Source organism: Cetorhinus maximus, chromosome 15, assembly GCF_964194155.1.
Source record: "Cetorhinus maximus chromosome 15, sCetMax3.hap1.1, whole genome shotgun sequence".
In the NCBI taxonomy this organism is placed as follows: domain Eukaryota; kingdom Metazoa; phylum Chordata; class Chondrichthyes; order Lamniformes; family Cetorhinidae; genus Cetorhinus; species Cetorhinus maximus.
This window is the reverse complement of record NC_135893.1, coordinates 31,177,710-31,199,689: the sequence shown is the minus strand read 5'-3', so window position 1 is coordinate 31,199,689 and position 21,980 is coordinate 31,177,710. Positions and strand designations below refer to the sequence as shown.

Here is a 21,980-nt window from a genome sequence, read left to right as displayed (position 1 = left end):
TGGAAGCCTTGTGTATTAGACCAATAAAAATGTAGCACTTGTGTATTAGACCAATAAAAAAAAGCATATTCTGATAATAGTTAACATCGAGATGAATGTGGGCATGTGAACTCTGTTACTGTGGGTTTGTCTTAGGATTCCTTGGTTTCTTACTCTAGAATAGATCTTTCTGCAGATAATGGCCTTCTGTTCAAAATGCCTTTATTTACATCATTATTTACAAGGTTATAGAACATCAGAACAGAGCTACAGCTCCTCTTGAAGGTGTTTCTCACTCATCTCCTCTCAGTGTGACCTTGCTATAATATAGCTTCTTACGCACATACTCAGTAGCTATTATTAGAATAATCCTTTACTCTACATCCCCCACCCACCGCATTCCCCCCTCGCTCGAGTCTTTATCCCCATATTATCATTTACACATCCTCCCACACCTCCCTCAAAGTCTGTTTTTAAAGGGATGGTTTCCTTAGTGGTTTCACCAGTCTTCCTGAACGAGTGCGGAGTTCCTTCTGAGGTAGTTGGGAATCCATTCATTCTGAAGTCAGTTCCTGGGGGTTGTCACACCTGGTTTTCCTTATTTGTGGTTCTGAAGGTGTGACTTTCTCCTAAGATTAGGGAATGCTGCTTATCCTGTCAATGGTTTCCTGTCAATTAAAATCAGGGTAGTTCTGTTCCTTCGAATGATGCCTGATTGTGTCTGGGCCAGATACTATCTTGGTTGTTGTAGCCTATCTATTACAGTAGCTTCTTGCTGCTAGTCCCTAATCCTAGCATCTCTCCCCTTTCAAGAATGAGAGCCCTGCATCTTTGGTCAAAAGTACGGGCTTGACTTGCTCTGTAAGTTTCTTCCCTTTTTCTTACTCAACCATGGTCTTCTACCGTGACATTTGGTATCAACATAGCGGGAAGGAAAGGAAGCCTGTGGCCCACCAGAAGCTCACATGGGGCGAAACCATGCTGCAATGGTATAGAGCATTAACTGAGCAGAATGAGCGTAACGTCATTATTCTTCCTTATTAGGTCTTTTAAAGCATGTACGGATCTCTCAGCCTCTCCGTACTTCAGCGAACTCTTGATGTGGACAAATCCTTGGCGAATTGTGGCCCATTGTCAGAGATGATAATGTCTGGAATGCCTTGTGTGGAAAACATCCTCTTCAGGAAGGTGGTCACTGCTTCAGCGGTGAGATCGTGGAGCTTTTGCACCTCTATCCAGTGGGAATAATAGTCTATTACTATGAGAAATACTTTCCCTTTGAATTCAAGCAAACCCTAGAATGCATTCCTAAGGCCTGGATGGGAAGGAAGAGGGCAGAAGTGGCTCTTTCTGCTCCTGCCTGTGAATGATGCAGGTGATGTAGTTAAAGACTATCTCTTCAATAGAGCATGAAATACCTGGCCACTTTAAAGACTGTTGTGCCCTGGTCCGACACTTCGTAATACCAAGATGTCATTGGTGAATCTTCTGGAGGACTTCCAGGTGGAGAACCTGTGGTATCACCAACTGGTCATCGCATATAAACGTGTCATCCACGACACTAATGTGGTGACGTTGATCAAAGTATTGTCTCAAGACAGGGTTGCTCGGAATGTACTGTGGCCACCTGCCAGGCAGCATGGACGAATCTGGATGCACTTTTCCTCTTGTCTTTGAAACTCAAAATTCTTGCAACTTTTTCTCTGTTGCTGGCAATACGGAGTAGTTAAGGTTGTGAAGGCTCAACTTCCTCCATGACCAGACCGGAGACCCCAGGCCCTCGACCCCAGGCCGGAGGCTCCGGGCCCTAGGCCCTAGTTCACAGTGCCTCTCCAATTGTCTGGAGCACAGTTGAACAAGTGCCACTTCATCTCATAAAAACAAAGAGTGACATCACAGGAAAACCGTAAGTTCATTGGTTGGTAAGTAACTGCAAGTTTGAATTACTTATTCTAAGTTGATTTCAGATTAAAAGTGACTATTGGGGCCCAGGATCGGAGGCCTAACACTTCAGCTTCAACTCAGCAGAGTCAGCGAGTCCCAGTTGATTTAAAAAAGTGTATTTTGAATCTCTATTCTAACTTGCTTTCAGATTAAAGGTAAATAGGCGAAATATGTTACAGATTGATAAACTAAAGACCAGTAGGAAATTTAAAACCAAATTGAAAAACTAATTAAATAAAATAGAGATGCAGGGCCAGGCGATGTGTTGTAGCTGCATGATGTGGGAGCTGGTGGACCCCATTGTTGTTCCTAATGACCACATCTGTAACAAATGTTGGTTGCTCGAGGAACTCTGGGTCAGAGTTGATGAACTGGAGTCTGAGCTTTGGACACTGCGACACATCAGGGAGGGGGAGAGTTACCTGAGCGCTGTGTTTCAGGAGACAGTCACACCCCTTAGATTAACTACCTTAAATTCGGCCAGTGGTCAGGGACAGGAGGGTGTGACTATGAGTGAGACAGGTAGAGGGATCCAGGAAATCGTATGGCAGGAGCCTCAGCCCTTGCTCTTATCCAACAGGTTCAAGATTCTTGCTCCCTGTGTGGATGAGGGCAGGGACTATAGGGAGGATAAGCAAACCGACCATAGCACCGTGGTATAGAGAGCCACTCAAGTGTGGGGAGAAAAGAGAAATGTAGTTGTAATCGGGGATAGTATAGTTAGGGGAATAGATACTGTTCTCTGTAGCCAGGATCAAGAGTCCCGAAGGCTGTGTTGCCTACCTGATGCCAGGGTTAAGGATATCTCATCTGGGCTGCAGAGGAACTTGGAGTGGGAGGGGAAAGATCCAGTTGTCGTGGTCCACGTGGTTACCAACGAAATGGGTTGAACGAGGAAAGCAGTTCTGCTGAGGGAATACGAGCAGCTAGGGGCTAAGTTAAAAAGCAGAACCAAAAAGGTAATAATCTCCGGATTACTACCTGAGCCACGAGCTAATTGGCACAGGGTCAATAAGATTAAAGAGGTAAATGCGTGGCTCAAAGATTGGTGTGGGAGAAATGGGTTCGAATTCATGGGACATTGGCACCAGTACTGGGGAAAGAGGGAGCTATTCCGTTCGGGCGGGCTCCACTTGAATCATGCTGAGGCCAGTGTCCTGGCGAATCACATAACTAGGGTTGTAGATAGGGCTTTAAACTAAATAGTTGGGCGGGGGAGGGGGGGGGGGTGATGTCTGTTGCATGGAAATATTAAAAATCAAAGTTTAAGGAGAGGGTAAGAGTGCAGGTTAGTGACGAGGCTGATTGTTACCGGAAAGTGAAAGGAAGGGACAGAGTGTGTGAACCGCCAAAGGATCAAATAAGAGTAGAGAAAATTGACAATAGGACAAACTTAAAGGCTTTGTATCTGAATGCGCGTTGCATTCGGAATAAAACTAATGAGTTAACAGCACAAATAGAGATAAATAGGTATGATTTGGTGGCAACTACTGAGACGTGGTTAGAGAGAGAACAGGTTTGGAAGTTGAATATCCAAGGGCACTCAGTGTTTCGGAAGGATAGGCAGGAAGGAAAAGAAGGTTGTGTAGCTTTGTTAGTAAAGGAAGAGATCAGTGCTATAGTGAGGAATGATATAGGCATTGGAGAGCAAGACGTAGAGTCTGTCTGAGTAGAAATAAGAAATAGCAAGGGAAAGAAGTCCCTGGTGGGAGTAATCTATAGGTTCCCAAACAGTAGTTCAGCAGTAGGACACAGTATAAACCAGGAAATACTGGGAGTATGTAAGAAAGGCACGGCAATAATCATGGGTGATTATGGATTAGTGCATATAGACTGGACTAATCAAATTGGCAAGGGTAGCCTCGAGGGAGAGTTCATAGAGTGTTTCTTGGAGCAATATGTTGTGCAGCCAACCCGGGAACAGGCTATTCTGGATTTGGTTTTGTGTAATGAGATGGGATTAATTAATGATATAGTAAAGGATCCTCAAGAGAAGAGTGATTATAGCATGCTAGAATTTCAAGTTCAGTTTGAGAGCGAGAAACTTGAGTCCCACACTAGTGTTCTGGAGTTAAACAAAGGTAACTACATAGGGATGAGGGCGGGTTTGGCCCGAGTGGACTGGGCAGGAAGACTACAAGGTAGGACAGTTAATGAAGAGTGGCAGATATTTAAGGAGATATTCAATTCCTCCCAAGTAAAATATATTCCAAAGAGGAAGAAAGATGGTAAGAGTGGGGAAAAGCATCCATGGCTAAGCAAGGAAGTTAAAGATAACATAAAAGGCAAAGAACTAAGGCATACTAAATTGCAAAAGTCAGTGGTAGGCTGGAAGATTGGGAAACTTTTAAAGACCAACAAAGGGTTACTAAAAAAAAAATGAATAAAAAGAGCAACGGTAAATTATGAAAGAACACTAGCGCAAAATGTAAAAGCTGATAGCAAAAGCTTCTACAAGTATATAAAAGGAAAGAGAGTAGCTAAAGTGAATATTGGTCCTTGGAGAATGAGATGGGGGAGTTAATAATGGGTAATGCAGAAATGGCAGAGACGCTTAATCAATATTTTGCCTCAGTTTTCACGGTGGAGGACACTAGTACAATAGTAACAAGTAGTTCAGAGCGTATAGAGGAGGAACTTAGAACAATCACCATCACTAGGGAAAAAGTACTGAGCAAACTATTGGGGTTAAAGGGTGACAAGTCCTCAGGGCCTGCTGGCCTACATCCCAGGGTCTTAAAGGACGTGGCAGCGGAGATAGTGGATGCATTGGCTATAATATTCCAAAATTCCCTGGATTCTGGAAAGGTTCCAGTGGATTGGAAAAATGTTAATATAACACCCTTATTCAAGGTGGGGGGGGGGGGATGGAGGCAGAAAGTAGGAAACTATAGACCAGTTACTTTAACGTCTGTCGTTGGGAAACTGTTGGAATCCATTAAGGAAGTAGCAATGGGGCATTTGGAAAGTCAAAATACAATCCATCAGAGTCAGCATGGTTTTATGAAGAGTAAATCGTGTTTGACTAATTTGCTAGAGTTCTTTGAAGATGTGACAAGCAAAGTGGATAACGGGGATCCTGTAGATGTAGTATATCTGGACTTCCAGAAGGCCTTTGATAAGGTGCCGCACAAAAGATTAATACATAAGGTAAGATCGCACGGAGTTAGGGGTAATATATTAGCTTGGATAGAGGATTGGCTAACCAACAGAAAGCAGAGAGTTGGGATAAATGGGTCTTTTTCTGGATGGCAAGCTGTAACTAGTGGGATGCCACAGGGTTTGGTCCTTGGACCCCAACTATTTACAATCTATATTAATGACTTGGATTCAGGGATAGAAGGTACTATAGCTAAATTTGCAGATGACACCAAAATAGGTAGGAAAGTAAGTGAAGAAATAAGAAATTTACAAATGGATATGGACAGGTTAGGTGAATGGGCCAAAATTTGGCAGGTGGAGTTTAACATGGATAAGTGTGAGGTTATCCATTTTGGTCGGAAGAATTTTCCCGGAATGGCCGACTTTTCTCAAAGGGTCATAAATCTGTGGCATTCACTACCTCAGAGTGCAGTGGATGCCGGGACGCTGAATAAATTTGAGGAGGAGATGGACAGATTTTTAATTAGTAACAGTTGAAAGTTATGGGGAGAGGGTGGGAAATTGGAGTTGAGGCCGAAATTAGATCAGCCATGATCGCATTGAATGGCGGGGCAGTCTCGAGGGGCTGAATTGCCTACTCCTGCTCCTAGTTCTTATATTTTTTCCTCATTTGTTGACTTTAATGAGCAGGTTCAGAGTTATGCAGGCTTTTCTGCTTAACATAGGGCATCCTTTATCCTGAATAATGTATGTTTCAGAAATTTTCCTGTCTTTGTACATTAGCGTTGCATCAAGTTGGCTTTAACATTTAGCTTGATTCTTTCTGGACCTTGGAGTTGAACAGAGTACGGTTGCAGAGTTATTTTATTCAGCTATGAAACTCTTTGTCAGATAAAACTGAGACTCCAGCTCCTGTGTCCGATTTGAATTCAGCAGGATGCCCACTGACTTCAATGTTAGCACCCCAATACTGATTTTTATTTTCCTTCATTTCTCCTAGGAAGGTGATTTCCTGGTAGACAGGGTCTTGAATTTTTTGAATGGTGGTTCCTTTAACAGATTTTTCCTTCTGTCTTGTAAACAGATATTTTCCTGGAATAGCAGGCTGCTTTAAAATGGTCTATCTTGCCATACCCATGGTACTTTGTGCCTGTGAACCTTCTTCCCGCCACATTGGGCTGTTCCTGCGGGATTTTCCTCACATCCTGTATAAAGGCTCCTGGCAGGATTTTTCCCTCATTGCACTAAGTGCGGCAGCAGGTGTGAAAAATGGCATTTTAGCCACCGCCAACAATGGCTGGTTTTCGCACGGGTAGAGTGGCCAAAATCCAGGTCCTTACTCTCTATGAGAATAGAGCCATCAAGCTGGCTGGAGAGGACATGGACTGTGTCTGTGCCAACGGCGAGGTGGGTAGTGCACACCCAAGTGAGGATCCTACACCAGCTCATCCCTCAGACAACCATACTGTTGAGTGCATTCTCCTGTTTTAGATTCACCTGCCATGCACTAATTATCCCTCCTTTCTTTCATAGGCACCTCTGGAAAGCACCCAAGGGCATCCAAAAGCCAGCGCCTCAGCTCCAGCCCCGAGGACGCCTCAGATGAGGAACCAGAGGAGAGCACCATAGAAGACCCATCGCAGTGCTCAACCACACTCACCAGAATCTCAGAGGCACAACCTCAGTGGGACCTAGTTCTAGAGCAGCCTCGGAAATCATGATCTGGTGAGCACAGCACACAATCTGGTCCACAGCAAGCAGAGGCAGGAACATCAAAGGTTGCCGGCACTCGGGGGTCTGCTGGAGGCCAACATCTGTAAGGCCTGTCAGCTGTATTCTTCAGATTGCAACAAAAATTGGAAGTCTGTCTGCATTCATTCTGAGGTGATATCGCCGGCAGGCCAACGCACCGAGGCCAGCACTGGTAGGGTGGTGGTCACCTTGGTTCAGGACATCAGTCCTGCACTGCTTCAGGAACAGTACTCCATCGCTGTAGCCATTAGTAGCATCCATCAGTGGCTATGCAAGAGGGGAGGTGGGGCACCTAGATATCAGTCCAGCTGCCCCTTCTCAAGGAATCAGCCAGGGGTCCTCATGCACCCAGAGGGAGGATCAGCTGGACACCCTGGGGCCATCCACCCAGATGACTCCAGGCTTGTCCGGCCAATCCCCTTTTCCTGTGAACCCATCACCTCCAGCTCCACAGGTTGAGAAGGGTGTTCCTGCCCCACAAAACGACACCCAAAGCAGGTTGGGGCCCTCCAGAGGACGCCCACCAAAGTAATCACAGACAATAGGGCATAGCAGTCAGCAGGCTGCCTCCACCTCCGCTCTGGATGATGAGGCGGCACCAAGACATAGCAGTAAGGTTAGGAAAGTTAAAAAGATTTAGGAGCACAATGGTGACACAGATGTTCACAACATGTTTATAATGATCACAAATGTGAATAGAATTGCAGCCATTTCACATTCCTCTTGCGTATGCCTCCTTTTTATGATGATCTGTGTTGCTGTCAATCAGGTGCGGTACCATGGTCCATCCCCCCACTTATCTTAGATGTCACTATCATGGGCCCCATATCTATGTAGTGTGCTTCCATATCTCCACAGTGTGCGGCCCTTTCCAGGTCATTCTCAACATCAGTGATGCCGCGACCTTAATGTTAAGTGCGCTTGTGGAAGAAGCCTCATTCACATGCTTGTGATGAAGGCATTCAGCTTCGAGCCCATTGAAGATAGTGGAATAGCTGCTGGCTATTGTAGACTGCTGCTGGGACTGGGATGCTGGAGATAGGCTTGAGGAAGCAGCACCTTCAGACGTCTGATGCTAGGACTCCCTCCTCATCTCAGCAAGGACACTTGCTCTCGAGGCTTCATAATCTTTCAAAGGATCAGGACAATGTGCGCTTCGTGCGTAACTATTCCTCTCATATTGAAGTGCATGGTTGAAATGAGAGGAATAGCAACGCTGGTGTTCATGTTAGCCCATGATGATGAGCACTTACCCAAGGGAGTACTCACCACAACTCGTCATCCTCCTCATGGAATCTGGTGGCAATGAGGGCCTCACATGCATGCCTGCCTTGTCTGGCCCGTGCTATGGCCTCTTACCCTGCAGCCTCAGCTGCCTCTTACTCAAACGCCCTCATCCGCTTCGATGTCCTCCCATCGGAGGAGATGTGTAGCTCCTCCATGTCGACATCAGGCAAGTCCTCCCCACTTTACCGCACTGGGTTGTGTAGCACGTAGTAAGCCATGGCGATCCATGAGACCCTCTAAGAAGTGTACTGCAGTGCTCTGCCAGATCTGTTCCAGCATTGGAATCACATCTTTAAAATTCCTACGGTGTGCTCCACCAATATTCAGCTAGTGGCATGAGCCTCATCGTACTTCTCTCTGCAGCACGGGCGTCATCAGCCACAACATTTTGCGGGTGCCCTTTGCAACCAAGGAGCCAACTCTGGATCCTGTGTGATCCCTTGAAGATGTCTGGGACCTGAGGTCTACTCAAGATGTATGAGTTGTGGATGCTTCCTGGGTATCTGGGGCAAACTGGCATGATCAGTTTCTTCTGGTCGCAGACTGTACGTTGAGCGAGTGGTAGCTTTTCCTGTTTATGTATTGGAGTGCCTATTGCCAGGGAGATTTTATAGCCACATTAGTGCAGTTGATGGCACACTGCAGCTGTGGGAATCCAGAAATTTCAGCAAGCACAGTGCCCTCGCTTCCTGATCACTGTTGAAATAGACGTAATTGTGAGCCTTGGCAAAAAAGGAGTCTGTGACCTCATGTAAGCATTTGTGCATGGATGCCTGGGATATCTGCAGAGATCGCCAGTGGAACCCTGGACGGAGCCACTGGCGTAGTAGTTGAGTGCGGTCATTACTTTCAGAGCCACTGGCAATGGAAGCCCTCCCAGTCCCCTTGGTGTCACTTCCTGAAGAATGTGGCAAATAAGAATCACCAGATCCCTGGATACGCAGAGGTGTTGGTGACACTGGTTCTCACTCAGCTGCAGGTAAGACATGTGAGTTCTGTATACCCTCAGTCTTTTTAGCCACCCACACACGGCGTTTCTGAGAGCCTCATCCTCTGTGTCTGTAGGGGGCCCTGCTGGCCCTTGGGTTTTGCTCCTCCCTTTGGCGAACCAGGCAACCTCTCTGTAGTATCAGACAAGAGTCAGCATTAGTCTCTAAAGGCCATCTTGCTGTAAATGAATTGTCAGTGAATGTGGGTTCAAAGGCTTCGTTCCCGTGTCGACAACTACTCGCTTCTGAAATGATGGCCATTGCGGGGTGCATATCGGGGTGCTTGCCGCCTTCGCCCTTTACATGACCGACTGCTATGACATTGCTTTGTCCAGGCGCTTTGGTGTGCTGCCTTCAGCTCAGGCACTGGGCTCCTCATTCACTGCACTCTAATACTACTCTCTTGGAATAAACATGAGGGTAAATGTTTATTACTTGAGACTTCTATTCTGTGAGCCATCTCGCGCCACAATTCTAACAAGTTACAGAAGCTTGTCCAATTGCTTTGGAGTTCGTTAACGCTCTGGGAAATTTCCATACTGTGAACAAGGGGTTAAAACAAAGTGATCGATTAATGCCACTCTGCATGATTAGTCTTGCATCAATCTTCCCCCTGTATTTCTTGATCCCAACATGATTGTGGTGGATATCTGTTCATTAGCCCTCGAACATTTTGAGGTGGATGTGCTTACGCCCCATGTGGACCACACCCCTCCCCACCTTGAGACCATTTAAACGGTTACATATATTCCTCCCCCCCACACCCTTGGATACCCCCACAATGCCTTTTCCCCATTTGTAGGCTGTAGATGCTTCCCCTGACTGAGTGTGCCATCTGCGGCCCAGTATGATGCCAGAAACCCCAAGGATCGAGGCACATGATGTTACGACCATGCCCTGCGCATGTGCTGGACACAACTGAGACTGGACTGACATGCCCTTCCCCTCCCTGGACTGGGATAAGGGCAGTCTTTGCAAGATGTAACAATGTAAACTGAAGTGCTTCTTCACTCAGTGCTCCTCCCACTCTGGTCCAAAGTGGCTTATGTCATTCTGTAACATTCTCTCTCGCCATTCTGGCACTGAGGATGCTAACACCCACTTCCTCCCGCCAATCAGGGGTCTAAGTGCAACCTTCCCCACTCATATCCCCCAATATAGCCCTAGCCCTGCAGCCCCTTTCCATGCATGAGGCCAGCTCCCCTGTTTCACCAGTTCAGCCCTAACCTTGCAGCCTATTAAATGTTGGTCTGGTAGATACAGACTTGTCTCTGACGCCCTCTGAAAGTGATCTGATGCTGCCTGTGAAGCCTTGCATTGGTTACCACAAATGCTGCATGATGTAAGGTAGGCGAACGAACCTCGAAGTCACATGCAAAGTGTAGGTCACCAGGTGCACGTCGCTCGTATACTGTTGTGAAACACGTCATTCTAATTGCATGCCGAAGTGCCCTGATGATCCAGCGTTGGGGGATGATTCCGGTGAGGAGTCCTAATAATGAGATGTAAATGTGTTGAAATAATGTTCCCAATATGTCATGGCGGGAAACTCGACCCGCCATTGAAGGCTGCAATGTACAATCGCAAACTGGCTTTACCACACCGCAAAACTGATTCTGGGCCTTCTCATGATGTTTTCCACTCTCGCTTGCCATGACGCCGATCCAGCCTTTACTCTGCTTCTGCTCTTCAGCCTGTCTGGCCAGTTGTACAGCTTTACTTAAAATTAAATCTTCAAGATTGTAAAAAGTTAGAGATGTTTTTATCTAAAACACCTATGACTATTCTCTCTCTTTGATCAGGTCATATTTTAATGTTCTGTACTCACAATTGTCAGCTAGACGGTACAATTCCGTTGATGAATGAGTCAATTCCTTCAATGGTTTTTGATGGCGTCAATTAAATTTTGTCCTCTCTATCACAATATTTCTAAAGAGACTCAAGTATGAGTCAAAGGTTCTGATGACACCCTTGTATGAGGCTGTTTCTTTGCTCATCACGTCTGGCCAGCATGTTGTCTGCAATGCTAACAGCATATAACAAAGTGCTAACTTGGTCTTTGTTATTTTAACTTGCAAGACTTGAAGCATTGTGGTACTGGGTGAGACACCTTCTCCAATTTCAGCATTGTTCAGTTGTCTGGGGCCCTGTGTGCTTTGGAACAATTCTGGGAGAGGCAAAGTATTAGCCATTTCTCACCCTAGGTCGAGGTCCCTTTTTCTCACATTGCTCATCTGGGCTGTCCTCATGTTTTGCCTCTCTGGTGTGGTTGCTGGGCTGGCCTCAAAGTCCTTCACCTGGGTTTCTTTTCAGGATTCTCCCGCCTTTTTCTACTGTTTCTTTGTGGGTGGAATGCTGCTGCCATCTGTTATTATGGGTTTGTCTCGGGATTTCTTGGTTTTTTACTATATCTGGAGGCAAATGCTCTTTCATTCAATATACCTTTATTTACATAACTATTTACAAGGTTCTAGAACATTAGGACATAGCTACAGCCTCTCTCTAAATTGCTTCTTGCTCATCTTCTCTCAATGAGTGACATCACTATGACATATGTTCCTTATGCACATGTTCAGCAGCTATTATTAGAGTTAACCCTTTAACCTAATAATTCTTCTACAGTATACTTGGTAGTACAGTTGCTAAGCAGATTGGTCACTCTGGCAGCGGGATTCACATTAATACAATACTGGTAACTTAGCAATGTATAGCGCGTGACTACTATAAGGAGATGGTAGAAATGAGGAATGGACCATTCAGCCATTCAAGACCACTAGTTGTTTAGGCAATAACACAAAATTCAAAGAAACACCCCACTGGGATCGTGTGGCTTCTCTTTGGGTATTAAAATCTTTCCAAGAACTATTGCACTTTAACAAGTGCCATTGCGTGATATGAGGCAATGCAACAATACAGCATGGCCAAAGTACCTTTCAGTCACAGTCACGTTCATTTATTAATCTGCCAGCAGAAACTTTTTTTTAAATAAATGCTGCCTGATGACTTGCAGAATTATGGTATTAAGGTAACCCTTTTCTCTTGCATTAGCTTAATTTAAGAATGAGGAGTTTTTTTTTAAAACTTTGTAGAATCATCAAGTGAACATATGTACTAAAACCATCTGACGCAACCCTATGATAATCTTACATTTGGTCTACCCCATTCACTGAGTGAAGAAGTTTAATGACCTAACTGCAGATCAATCTAGTGTGACTTTCTTGTGTAAAATACAATAGATGGGCAAGGTTGTGCTCGTCAAGGTGATTCTGATCTCGGTATTGAATGTTACAGCTCCACTGGCATCTGATGCCTGAGGAACAGTTTTTTTTTTACACCATATGATAAACCCATTTCACATATTATTTGATTTTAGGTTGTGACAACTTTGCCACACAACATAAAATATCTCCACAGTGAACTATTATGAATGGTGAGTTTTGATTTAAATCACCTGTATGAGGTAGTTATTTTAATAACTGAATTTGTACAAGAGTTAAATACAGCTCTAATTTCTTCAGGTCAGCAAAACAACAGTAATTTTGTTCTATTAAAAATAACAGATGGCCACCATGTTTCCCCATCTCTATACCAATAGAAGATGGATGTCATGAAGATATTAATGTACATAATGTTATTGGAAATTATTTTAAATTGGACTTGTAGTGGGGTCTGTGTCTGTGGGTGAGAGTGTGTGTCTTAACTGGATTAAAGCCAGCTAGTCTGGGTGCTTTGATGTACAGTAGTTTTGAGATATTAAACAGTAAGGAAGTTAAGGTAAAGAGTACATTTGCATTTTGTTGAATAAACCATTTAAAGACTGGGGGTGAAATCTTGCACCTAGCTAGGGGACACCAAGCAATATGCTTATATCACTAATAAAATTGGTACTATGAAAGGGGTTTTATTGTTAGAAGAGGTGGAGTTTAAAGGGCCTGGAGTTACAATGAGAATTTACATTCAAAAGAAAGGCTAGGTATATACAGAAAAGAGTTTTGTATGCAAGTTAGAGGGATGCCGCCTGTAAGCCTACAACTTTGCTAAGGAACCAAATTGAAAAGAACCTCGTTTTGAATTTGTAAGATGAAATGCACTTTGCCTGGTATCGGTTTAAGTCTATAGGTTATTGTTGCCTTGGGGAAGATTACCTGGGAGTGATTAATTTGGGGATTTGTTTAAGTTATTAGGATAATAATTTGTAGATATATGTATGTGTTTTAACTTTGTTGTTAAATTAATAAATGTTTAATTTATATAAAAAACCTCTGGAGGCTTGATGGTTTCATTTTTGAATTCAGAGCTGCATCTCAAACATACCAATTGAAAAAAAAAGGTTATGACAAGTTGTTTAAAGTTTCCCTCTGGGATTTTAAATAACTCAACCTTTACCACTGCTGTGTCATAACAATGGAATAATGTTTTAAAAAGAGTAGCAGTGTAAAGTACAATGCAGTATGTTCATTGTTTCAGGCTGGACCACAACATTTGCAACCTTTTCCTCCTGTTTGACCTCGAGAGGAGTTTTCAAATCCAAATAAATTTCCATCACAAAGACTGCCTACTTCTATAATCAGAATATTGCCTGCCTCTGCTCCATCTTAGCCAATCTACTGCTGAAACCCTTATCCATGCCCTTGTCACCTCCAGGCTCAGTTAGTCCAATGCTTTACGGGCCAACCGTCTGTCCTTCATTTTCCATAAACTTCATTTGTCTCCTAGTCTGCTTCAAGTGCTAGTTCTCCTGCCTCGCTGACTTACATTGGATCTCAAGCAAAAACACAGTGAATGTTACTCTTCATGTTGAGATGAGGAAGCAAAACAAAACATGAAGCTTATGCAACAAGTATACATCATTACTGTGCTGAATCCCACACTAAAGCTTCCTAAGTCAATTGACAAATTGATGCATTTGACATGGTTGTGCGATAGAAACAGAATCAGCAAAGAGTGAATCCCATGTATCCCAACAGCCTTAAGAATGGCTGAAGGATATTACAGTCACAACATGTCATCAAACCTGGAGAATAATTATACATATTTAATATACATATCTCAAATTAATCTGATGAATTAACTGTCTAACTTTGTTATTTACTAGGCATTTACTCCCAACACCTTCAATTTCCTTATGTGTGGTAATATGTTGACACTGCATGGGTGCTCACTTATACATTACCTCAGCACACAGATATCCTCAAATGAGAAACTTGATCCTTATAAAAACAGCAAGTCGATCTTTGTGCAGCCAGTCTGCTCTGTAACTAGTGCCTGATGCCAATGGCCACAGGGCAGGTGATGGAAGCTTTTTCCAACTCCTTTTGGGAAGTGTTAAAAAAAATAATCACAAAATACTATTCTTTTAAAATTTCAGATAATCCTATTAGCTGGAGAATAAGCACATCCGTTAGCAAAACTTGTTTTTTTCAGTTATTGCAAATTTTCCAGCTAGAGATGTCAAATTTTCTGATTTACTCTCTAGCTTTTCCGAGTATTGAACTTCTTTTATCTTCCTTCTGGAACAATGATACTTTCAAAAATTGTAAAGGAGATTTCTTTCCACAAGCATTTACATAAATATCCATGGCCAGAAGACATTTCCAAGCTCTAAGAAAAAGATGGTTCTCCCATCAGATTCTGTGATGATATACTGCAATATGGAGCAGTAGGTTCCACAGAATACAACTGAAACCAATGAAGTAGTCATCAGATACAATCACCATTCATGTATCACAAAGAAAATGCAGCATTCCGACGCAATATAATCTCATAATCAACATAATCTCTCAGGGTAAATTCTCCTTTAATTGACTTCCTTTTATTTTAGAATATCTTGTTACACAATATTTTAGCCATGATAAAAAGAAAAATTATGGGAAGATATAGGTAAAGACATTCAGGTGAGCAGTGGTCCAGATGCATCGTACTCCTATTTCTTATGTTAACTATGGAATGTCTGAAATATGCTGGAAAGGCTGCAGGAACATTCACTAACTGTTGCTCATAATTTAAGCTCTCCCTTGGGACAATAATATTGGACTGTAGGTTCTATGAAGAGTTGGTTCATTGAATCATTTTAGAACCAAACCTCTCTCACTATTTGCTGGAATGCCTAAATGGTAAGGCGAGGTGAACTGTTTTGTTGTCACTGAAAGTAATGCTGAATAGATGAAAAAAATGTAAATGCTAGAGGTCTGAAATAAAAAGAATACTGGAAACACATTTTTAGCAGAATCTGAAAAGAGAAAGAAAAAATTAAGGTTTCTAGTGCTGTATATTTTCTGCTTTTAATAAGATGCAGCAACCTAGTATATAACTGAGTAGTATATAACCTAGTATGTATTTCCAGCATCCGCAGTATTTTGCTTTTATCCTAGAGACAGATCTCTATTCAAGGACTGACATTTAAAATATTCTATTTTTTGAGGGAGCAGAAAGCAAATAGGAGATAGGAGATAGTTTATTTGAAAATCATTGATAAAATTTAGTTGAAAATTTAATTCTGCTTAGCAGCAATGAGATTTTAGGAATGCTTCTTCAAATGCCAACTGCAGAATTTGTAAGGATGAATTTGGCCATTTCAGAACAGCAGAAATGTGAACTTTGGCAGACTGTGGAACTTTTCTGAATAGGGCTGAGGTGACTGAACAAATATTTTGTGTGGTTTAGCTGAAACTCAAATATTCCTAAAATATAATCTCATTTCTCATGAGTGTGCCACCAGTTCTTTGAAATCAATGGGACAGCACCGTTATCTTTAGCCATAGTATTAGCAAAATGTTTGTTATTCTTGCTTGCTCCAGAAGTGGTATAACTTCTCTCAACCTGTTACAACAAGGACAGATAAGACAACATAATTTCTCTAATGGTGACCGACTGCCTAGCAATCTTTCAATAGTCTTAAATCTGGAACCATGTTAACGCATATCATTGCATCCAGCCTTGTTTGAAAAGTTCAAAAAACTCGAGTATCGCTGAAAAAGGAGACTTTTTTTGTCAAAGCTTTTTGTCTTGCACTCATCAGGACAATTCACAAGAACACCAAATATAAAGGGAACAACAATTTATACTGTATGAGAAAAGAGTGCTGATTGGTTGGCAAGTGGACTCTAATTGTTATAGGTGTTGCCATGGAGAATGCACGAAGTTGATGCTCAAGTCATTTGGGCAACATTTGCTAAATAATCCTCAATGTGTTAAGACTTATGCTGATTACCAATTTAAGATTGTCAGTCGGGCTCGCAGTATGGTGCATGTGTGTACTGGATGCTACATGTATTAATACACAGGGCCTTGATCTTTGCAGGCAGAAAGAACATGTACACTCATCGCACCTGTTTCAGCTAAACAAAGTAAGTGACAGCCTTTCGCTGGTTCATTCCTCAGGGCAATGCCTTGACCAGAGTCAAACTGCCTGGTTTAAATTTCAAACAATGCTTGGCAGTTAACTGTCAGTCACCACCAACTGGTGCATTCTTCATGGCAATGCCTCTACCAATCAGAGCCGCTTGTCAACCAATCAGCATTCTGTTCTCGTACAGTATAAATCGTTGTTCCCTTTACATTTGGTATTCTTGCGAACAGTCCTGATGGGTGCAAGATGAAAGCTTCCACAAAACATTTCTCTTTTTTTCAGCAATACTCAAGTTCCGTACTACCAAACGACTGTTTTGAAAAACTGCTTTGAAACTTGCAACAGCTGGAACAAAATAAGCACAGCAGGTAAAAGCATGGCTGTTGAGTTTCATTTGTTACTTAATCCTAAAATTATTTTCATTGTAGGCAATAAAAATAAGTCAACGCTGTTTTCATATCATTAGGGAAACCGAATATAACTTACTGCACTGCCAGTAGATGAGGAGGTAGGCAGTAGTAGTGGAAAAGTTCTGCTGACAGTTAAGTGCCAGCAATTCTACTCAGTGCTGCCAAAAGTCCATTATGCCCATCCATTTGGCAAGTTGTTACTGTACCAACACAGATTTGTGCATATTATGCACAGGGGCATTCAACATTTTAAGAAGTACATTACAAAAGGAGCACTCAGGTCAAATAGTGCAATATTAATATAGTCATTCACAAACGTCTTTTATTGGGCTGCAATCACTTGCTCAAGAAGTGCTGGAACATGAGAGGGATGAATTTGGTGGGTTTACACCTGCAACCTCGCATTTAGTGAGTCCCTGATTCCAATCATACAACAGTTGCCAAGAAGACCTGACAGTTTCTCACAGGAAGAAAACTTTTCTTTTAAGGATAAACTTAGTTTGGTATTTGTGTCACAACAAAATACTTACCAACTCCCCATAGTGTTTCATGGCATATTCCAGGACCCCAGCGGCTGCCTCAGGCTGCTGCAATTTGTTGTTTATGCTGTCAATGAAATCAGAGCATTTAGTACAATTCCAATTAAGTAGTTAAGAAAGCATACTAATTTAAAAAGTATATTTATAATATCCACAGGATATTCCAAATTGCTTTGTATTTGAAGAACTACTTTTGAAATTAAATTACTATTATTCGTTGGAAAATTTGTTGAAAGTTTGAGTTTCTCTAATATTTGATGCAGGATAGTCAACAGCATCCAAATCAAGTAGTGCCTTTTATATGCTGTTATTCAGAGGACTGAATTTAAGAGATGGGGAGAAAGGATGAGGGGCTCAGGCAGGTAGAAGAAAATCAGGCAAGGTACAGAAAAATTCAGAAAGAATGCCAAATAACATAATAGGCACAAGTAAAAACATCAATCTTTGCTGGCTCAGAGTAAAAGCCAACTTAACAATTAAGGCTTATTAATATTGCACTAGGATCTATCAATGTTCGTAAGATATTGGGCCATTAACTTCTGACTAGCATCGGAAAGTGCCGGTCTACAGGAATTAGAAGAAATAAATACCTACTTACCTGGTCTTGAAAATTACATTGACACTTCTGTTCGCAGAAGCTGTTTGGGGCCTGCATCGAAAGACCTTTCGCAGGCCCCAGTGAAGTCTAGCTCCAGCAGATTCCAGGTCATGTCCCCTTTTTTACGGCACTTGCTGCCGTAAAACAGGTAAGTTTAAAGGGCCAGGGAAATTGACAGGCTGGGGGAAGGCAAGTGCCTAAGATAAGAGGATAGGATTTGTGGGGTAGGGGTGTGTCTGGGGGTGTCGGATCGGAGGTCCGGGCGGGTGGTCTGTATGGTTGGGAGGGGATGGGGAGGTTCAAAGTCCATGGGGCGTCGCATTTCCATGAGGGGTGGGGAGGGGCCAGCGGGAAGAGTATCAGAGTTCGGGGGGGGCGGTGGTCAGGAGGGAGGTGGTGGGGCCAGTCCTGTGGGGTCGGTCTGGGTCTTTGCAATAGTTACTCAGAAGTTAGAAGAGGTTTTAATTCTTCTAACTTTTTCTGAGTAACTATTGGTATAACCCTCGCGATACCATCCAGTGTTCACGATTTAAACCATATTTTCAGTTGGTTTCCAGTGTAGTGCAATTGTCCAGAGGCCATGCAAACCCTTACCTGGGAACTCCCCAGAGGGATTCCCCAGCGCATCTTTGGGGTACCCCCCCCAAATCCGACGCTGGGGAGCTCGGAAGTTATGGGCCATTTATATCCATAAATATTCAAGTATATTTGTGAATACATATTGTAATTACTTAAGATACAATCTGACAAGAATAGGAATCCACATAAATTAAACTTCACCACAGAATCTCTACAGGTCTGTAAAGATATACCATTAAGAATATTGCCAGAATTTTACTGCACTTTACATATCAATTTGTCACAATTTATGCAAGGGTCCATTTAAAATAAAACAGATTTTGAGAGTATCAAAGGCAATCTGTACCTAGGTTTTTGCAACTACACAGATCACAAAGGGCAGCACTTCACCATTGTGACAAAAGAATAGGTTTTTGTCTGGTATTAGTAGCAATTTCTTTACATCTGGTCATTGCACATGAGTAGTTTTTACAAATCAAAAGTTTTTGCTACAGATGCTGCAAAGTTTGAGGGAAGGAACCAGGTTATCTTTGAATAGATTCAGATGCTGTGATTTGCTCAGCTTAATGCATTTCAACCAATTATTCTGAATACAGTTACGAGCTATGAAGAATCCAAACATGCTACAACAGATGAAAGAGTGTATTTAAACAGCGGATCCATTCAATAAGCTAAATACAGAGTCAAATATTAGAATCCAGTCTAACCAATTAGAAGCTTCACAAGCAAAAAAATAGATAGATTAGTCCGAAGAGTCCAAGGAGGAGAAGAACTATGATTATATGAGTTATCTATAAAGGAGCATGCTTTGAACATTTAATTGTTAGACCATTCACCCAGAAATTATTTATTTTACAATTGAATTAATATCTTCAACTTGAAGGAGAGATCTGATGTGATGCTTTACCAGTGATGTGAGTTGTTATGGAGACATAAGTAATTCAGTATCTTCTAGCTATTACTTGGATTTGCTATTCAGTTTTCCTACCAAGATCCCAAGAAAAAGATAGACAGTCTCAGAGGCATAAGGCCATGGGATCCACACATTAGCATGATGTAAATTACAATAATCAAAATAATCTAGTATAAGGTGGTTTTAAAAGACTCAACAACATAACCACCATCTCGGAACATATGAACTAACATTTTCCCTTGGCTATCTTCAAGTCTCTAGCACTTCATCTATTGGATAGCAGAGGTATTAGGGAATTCATTGTAGAATAGTCCTCAATATCAGACTGTTCCTACCCCAATTGGCTGGGAATCTCCATCCTGTTCACTAACGTTAATGTGAATGCAAATGCCTAATGAGATGAAACAATATGAATAATAGAATTTTTCTCAAATATACAGTCCCACTTTGACAATTTAGGATACCTATCAGATGCCTCAAATAAATAGATCCATGTGGATCTTCACCCCAAATTTAAGAATAGGCTTAATTTCTCAAAATTCCTCTTCACCAGCTCTACCCATACATGTTCCAACTCATCTAAAACTCCACATCCTATTCAGAGTACCCAATTGCAGACTTCCCCATTTCTAAAGCATCAACTGTGAAATCCTCATTCAGATCACCTCAAATTCCTCCACGATGTCACTCAATCCTACATCATCTTCATTTCTACATCCCAGCACACATCATCTTTTCTGGCCAATGTGCCCTCCCTCTTCCTCAACATTGATGGCAGATCTGTCAGATATTATACTCCTGCATTCCTCTGTCTGCTCTTAAATCCTTACTAAAAGAAACCTTTAGACTTTTTTTTGAATATGTCAGTCACTCTCCCTAACTGCCCACTTGAGCTATGTCCTGGGATGTTTTCATTATGTGAAAGGGCCGAATAAACAATTCTTGTAGCAACAAAATTAGGCAATTTATAGCAGATATCAAAATTATTTTACTAATACTTGTTTTATGACTCCTTGCAGCCTAATTTCTTCAATACCTGCACTTCTGTCAATGTGATTAAAAGGTTCTCATATATTATCTTTGTAAACATGAGAGTATTGTCTTGGGAATCTCTATTCAACAGAGCCTTGCACAGAGTGAATGGGCTGCTCTATGAACAAACATTGCCAACTCTGTCTCTCTTCACTTTTTAAACCTTTGGGTACTGGAAAAAACCACCACACTCAGACCAATCCTGAAGAATAACATACAGCTGACACAATCCATTCCTGTCAAGTTGTTGCCTTGCTTCCTTCTTCAGATCCAGCAATAAATGGTGATAATTTACAGCCAGTCATACTTAAACAGTATGTCAGAGCCAATCCTTGAACCAAGAGTTTCAAGGCACAGTTTCATATATTATATGTAGGGAAAAAACATTTCCTCGGTAGTCTGTAGTAAATTAGAAACATATAGGAACATAGGAAATAGGAGCAGGAATAGCCCATTTGGCCCCTTGAGCCTGCTCCGCCATTCAAGGAGATCATGGCTGATCTTCTACCTCAACACCACTTTCCTGCACTAGCCCCATATCCCTTGATATCTTTAATATCTAGAAATCTATCGATGTCTGGGGTAGAGAATTCCAAAGTTTCACCAGCCTCTGAGTGAAGAAATTCCTCCTCAGCTCAGTCCTAAGTGGCCTATCTCTTATTCTGAGATTGTGTTCCCCGGTTCCAGCCAGGGGAAACATCTTTCCTGCATCTATTCTGTTGAGCTCTGTAAGAATTTTATATCCTTCAAAGTCTTTGACATTTTACTATAAATAGGTGAAACATATTACAAGCATTTTTTTTAAAAAAGGAAAACTTTCTGTTAATTGGGATTCATACAGAAATCTAGATATTTTATTGTAGGGAGATCAGAATATCCATTTTCTGTGAGGATAATGCTCTCCCTTCTGTTCATCCAAATCTTCATGTATCAGATGAAATCAGATGAACAGATAGGCATCTTACTCTCATATTCCCACAAATGCTTTGCTACACTGGCTGTGACGATATATTCAAGCATTCTTGGGGAAAATGTTCTTCAGATACTTCCCCTCCATGTGCAAATACCACCCTTTAGCAGCACTGCTCTATTTCACAGGCTCTGAGCAGACAAACCAACATTGCATCGATTTGTGGCATGGTACATTAAAACTACATTTTTGCTGCCAAATTCCTACTTAGATTTTGTGTAGACAGAACCATGAAAACAATGAAGCTAAAAGGAACTTTCAAAAAGAGATGGAAATGACTTTGACTTTGATCATTTTACCAAATACTATTGAACATTCAACTGTTATTGATTTCCTATACTATATATTGCCTGTGTTATTCCTCCAGTAATCAATTGTGAATTTAGTTACTAAATTTTCAGCTTTTACACCTTGGGCTAAACTTTACACCAATTATTATGAACATGCAGAAAAATCCAGAAAAAAGTGTTAAGCACAAGAATTCACCAGTCAGCTAAAATCCTCAATGACAACTGCTGCCAGCCAATCTCTACTGCAA

General features: G+C 42.0%; 1 protein-coding gene across 3 annotated transcripts in view; it reads right to left on the bottom strand.

Moving 5' to 3' along the window:
* mtor (mechanistic target of rapamycin kinase) overlaps window positions 1-21,980 on the bottom strand; it is a 352,436-nt gene that overhangs the window by 153,795 nt on the left and 176,661 nt on the right. For all 3 annotated transcript variants that reach the window (XM_078558210.1, XM_078558212.1, XM_078558211.1), the window contains one exon: window positions 17,342-17,417. In XM_078558210.1, the coding sequence (XP_078414336.1) occupies window positions 17,342-17,417 (76 nt within the window). The remainder of the gene's footprint in view (window positions 1-17,341; window positions 17,418-21,980) is intronic.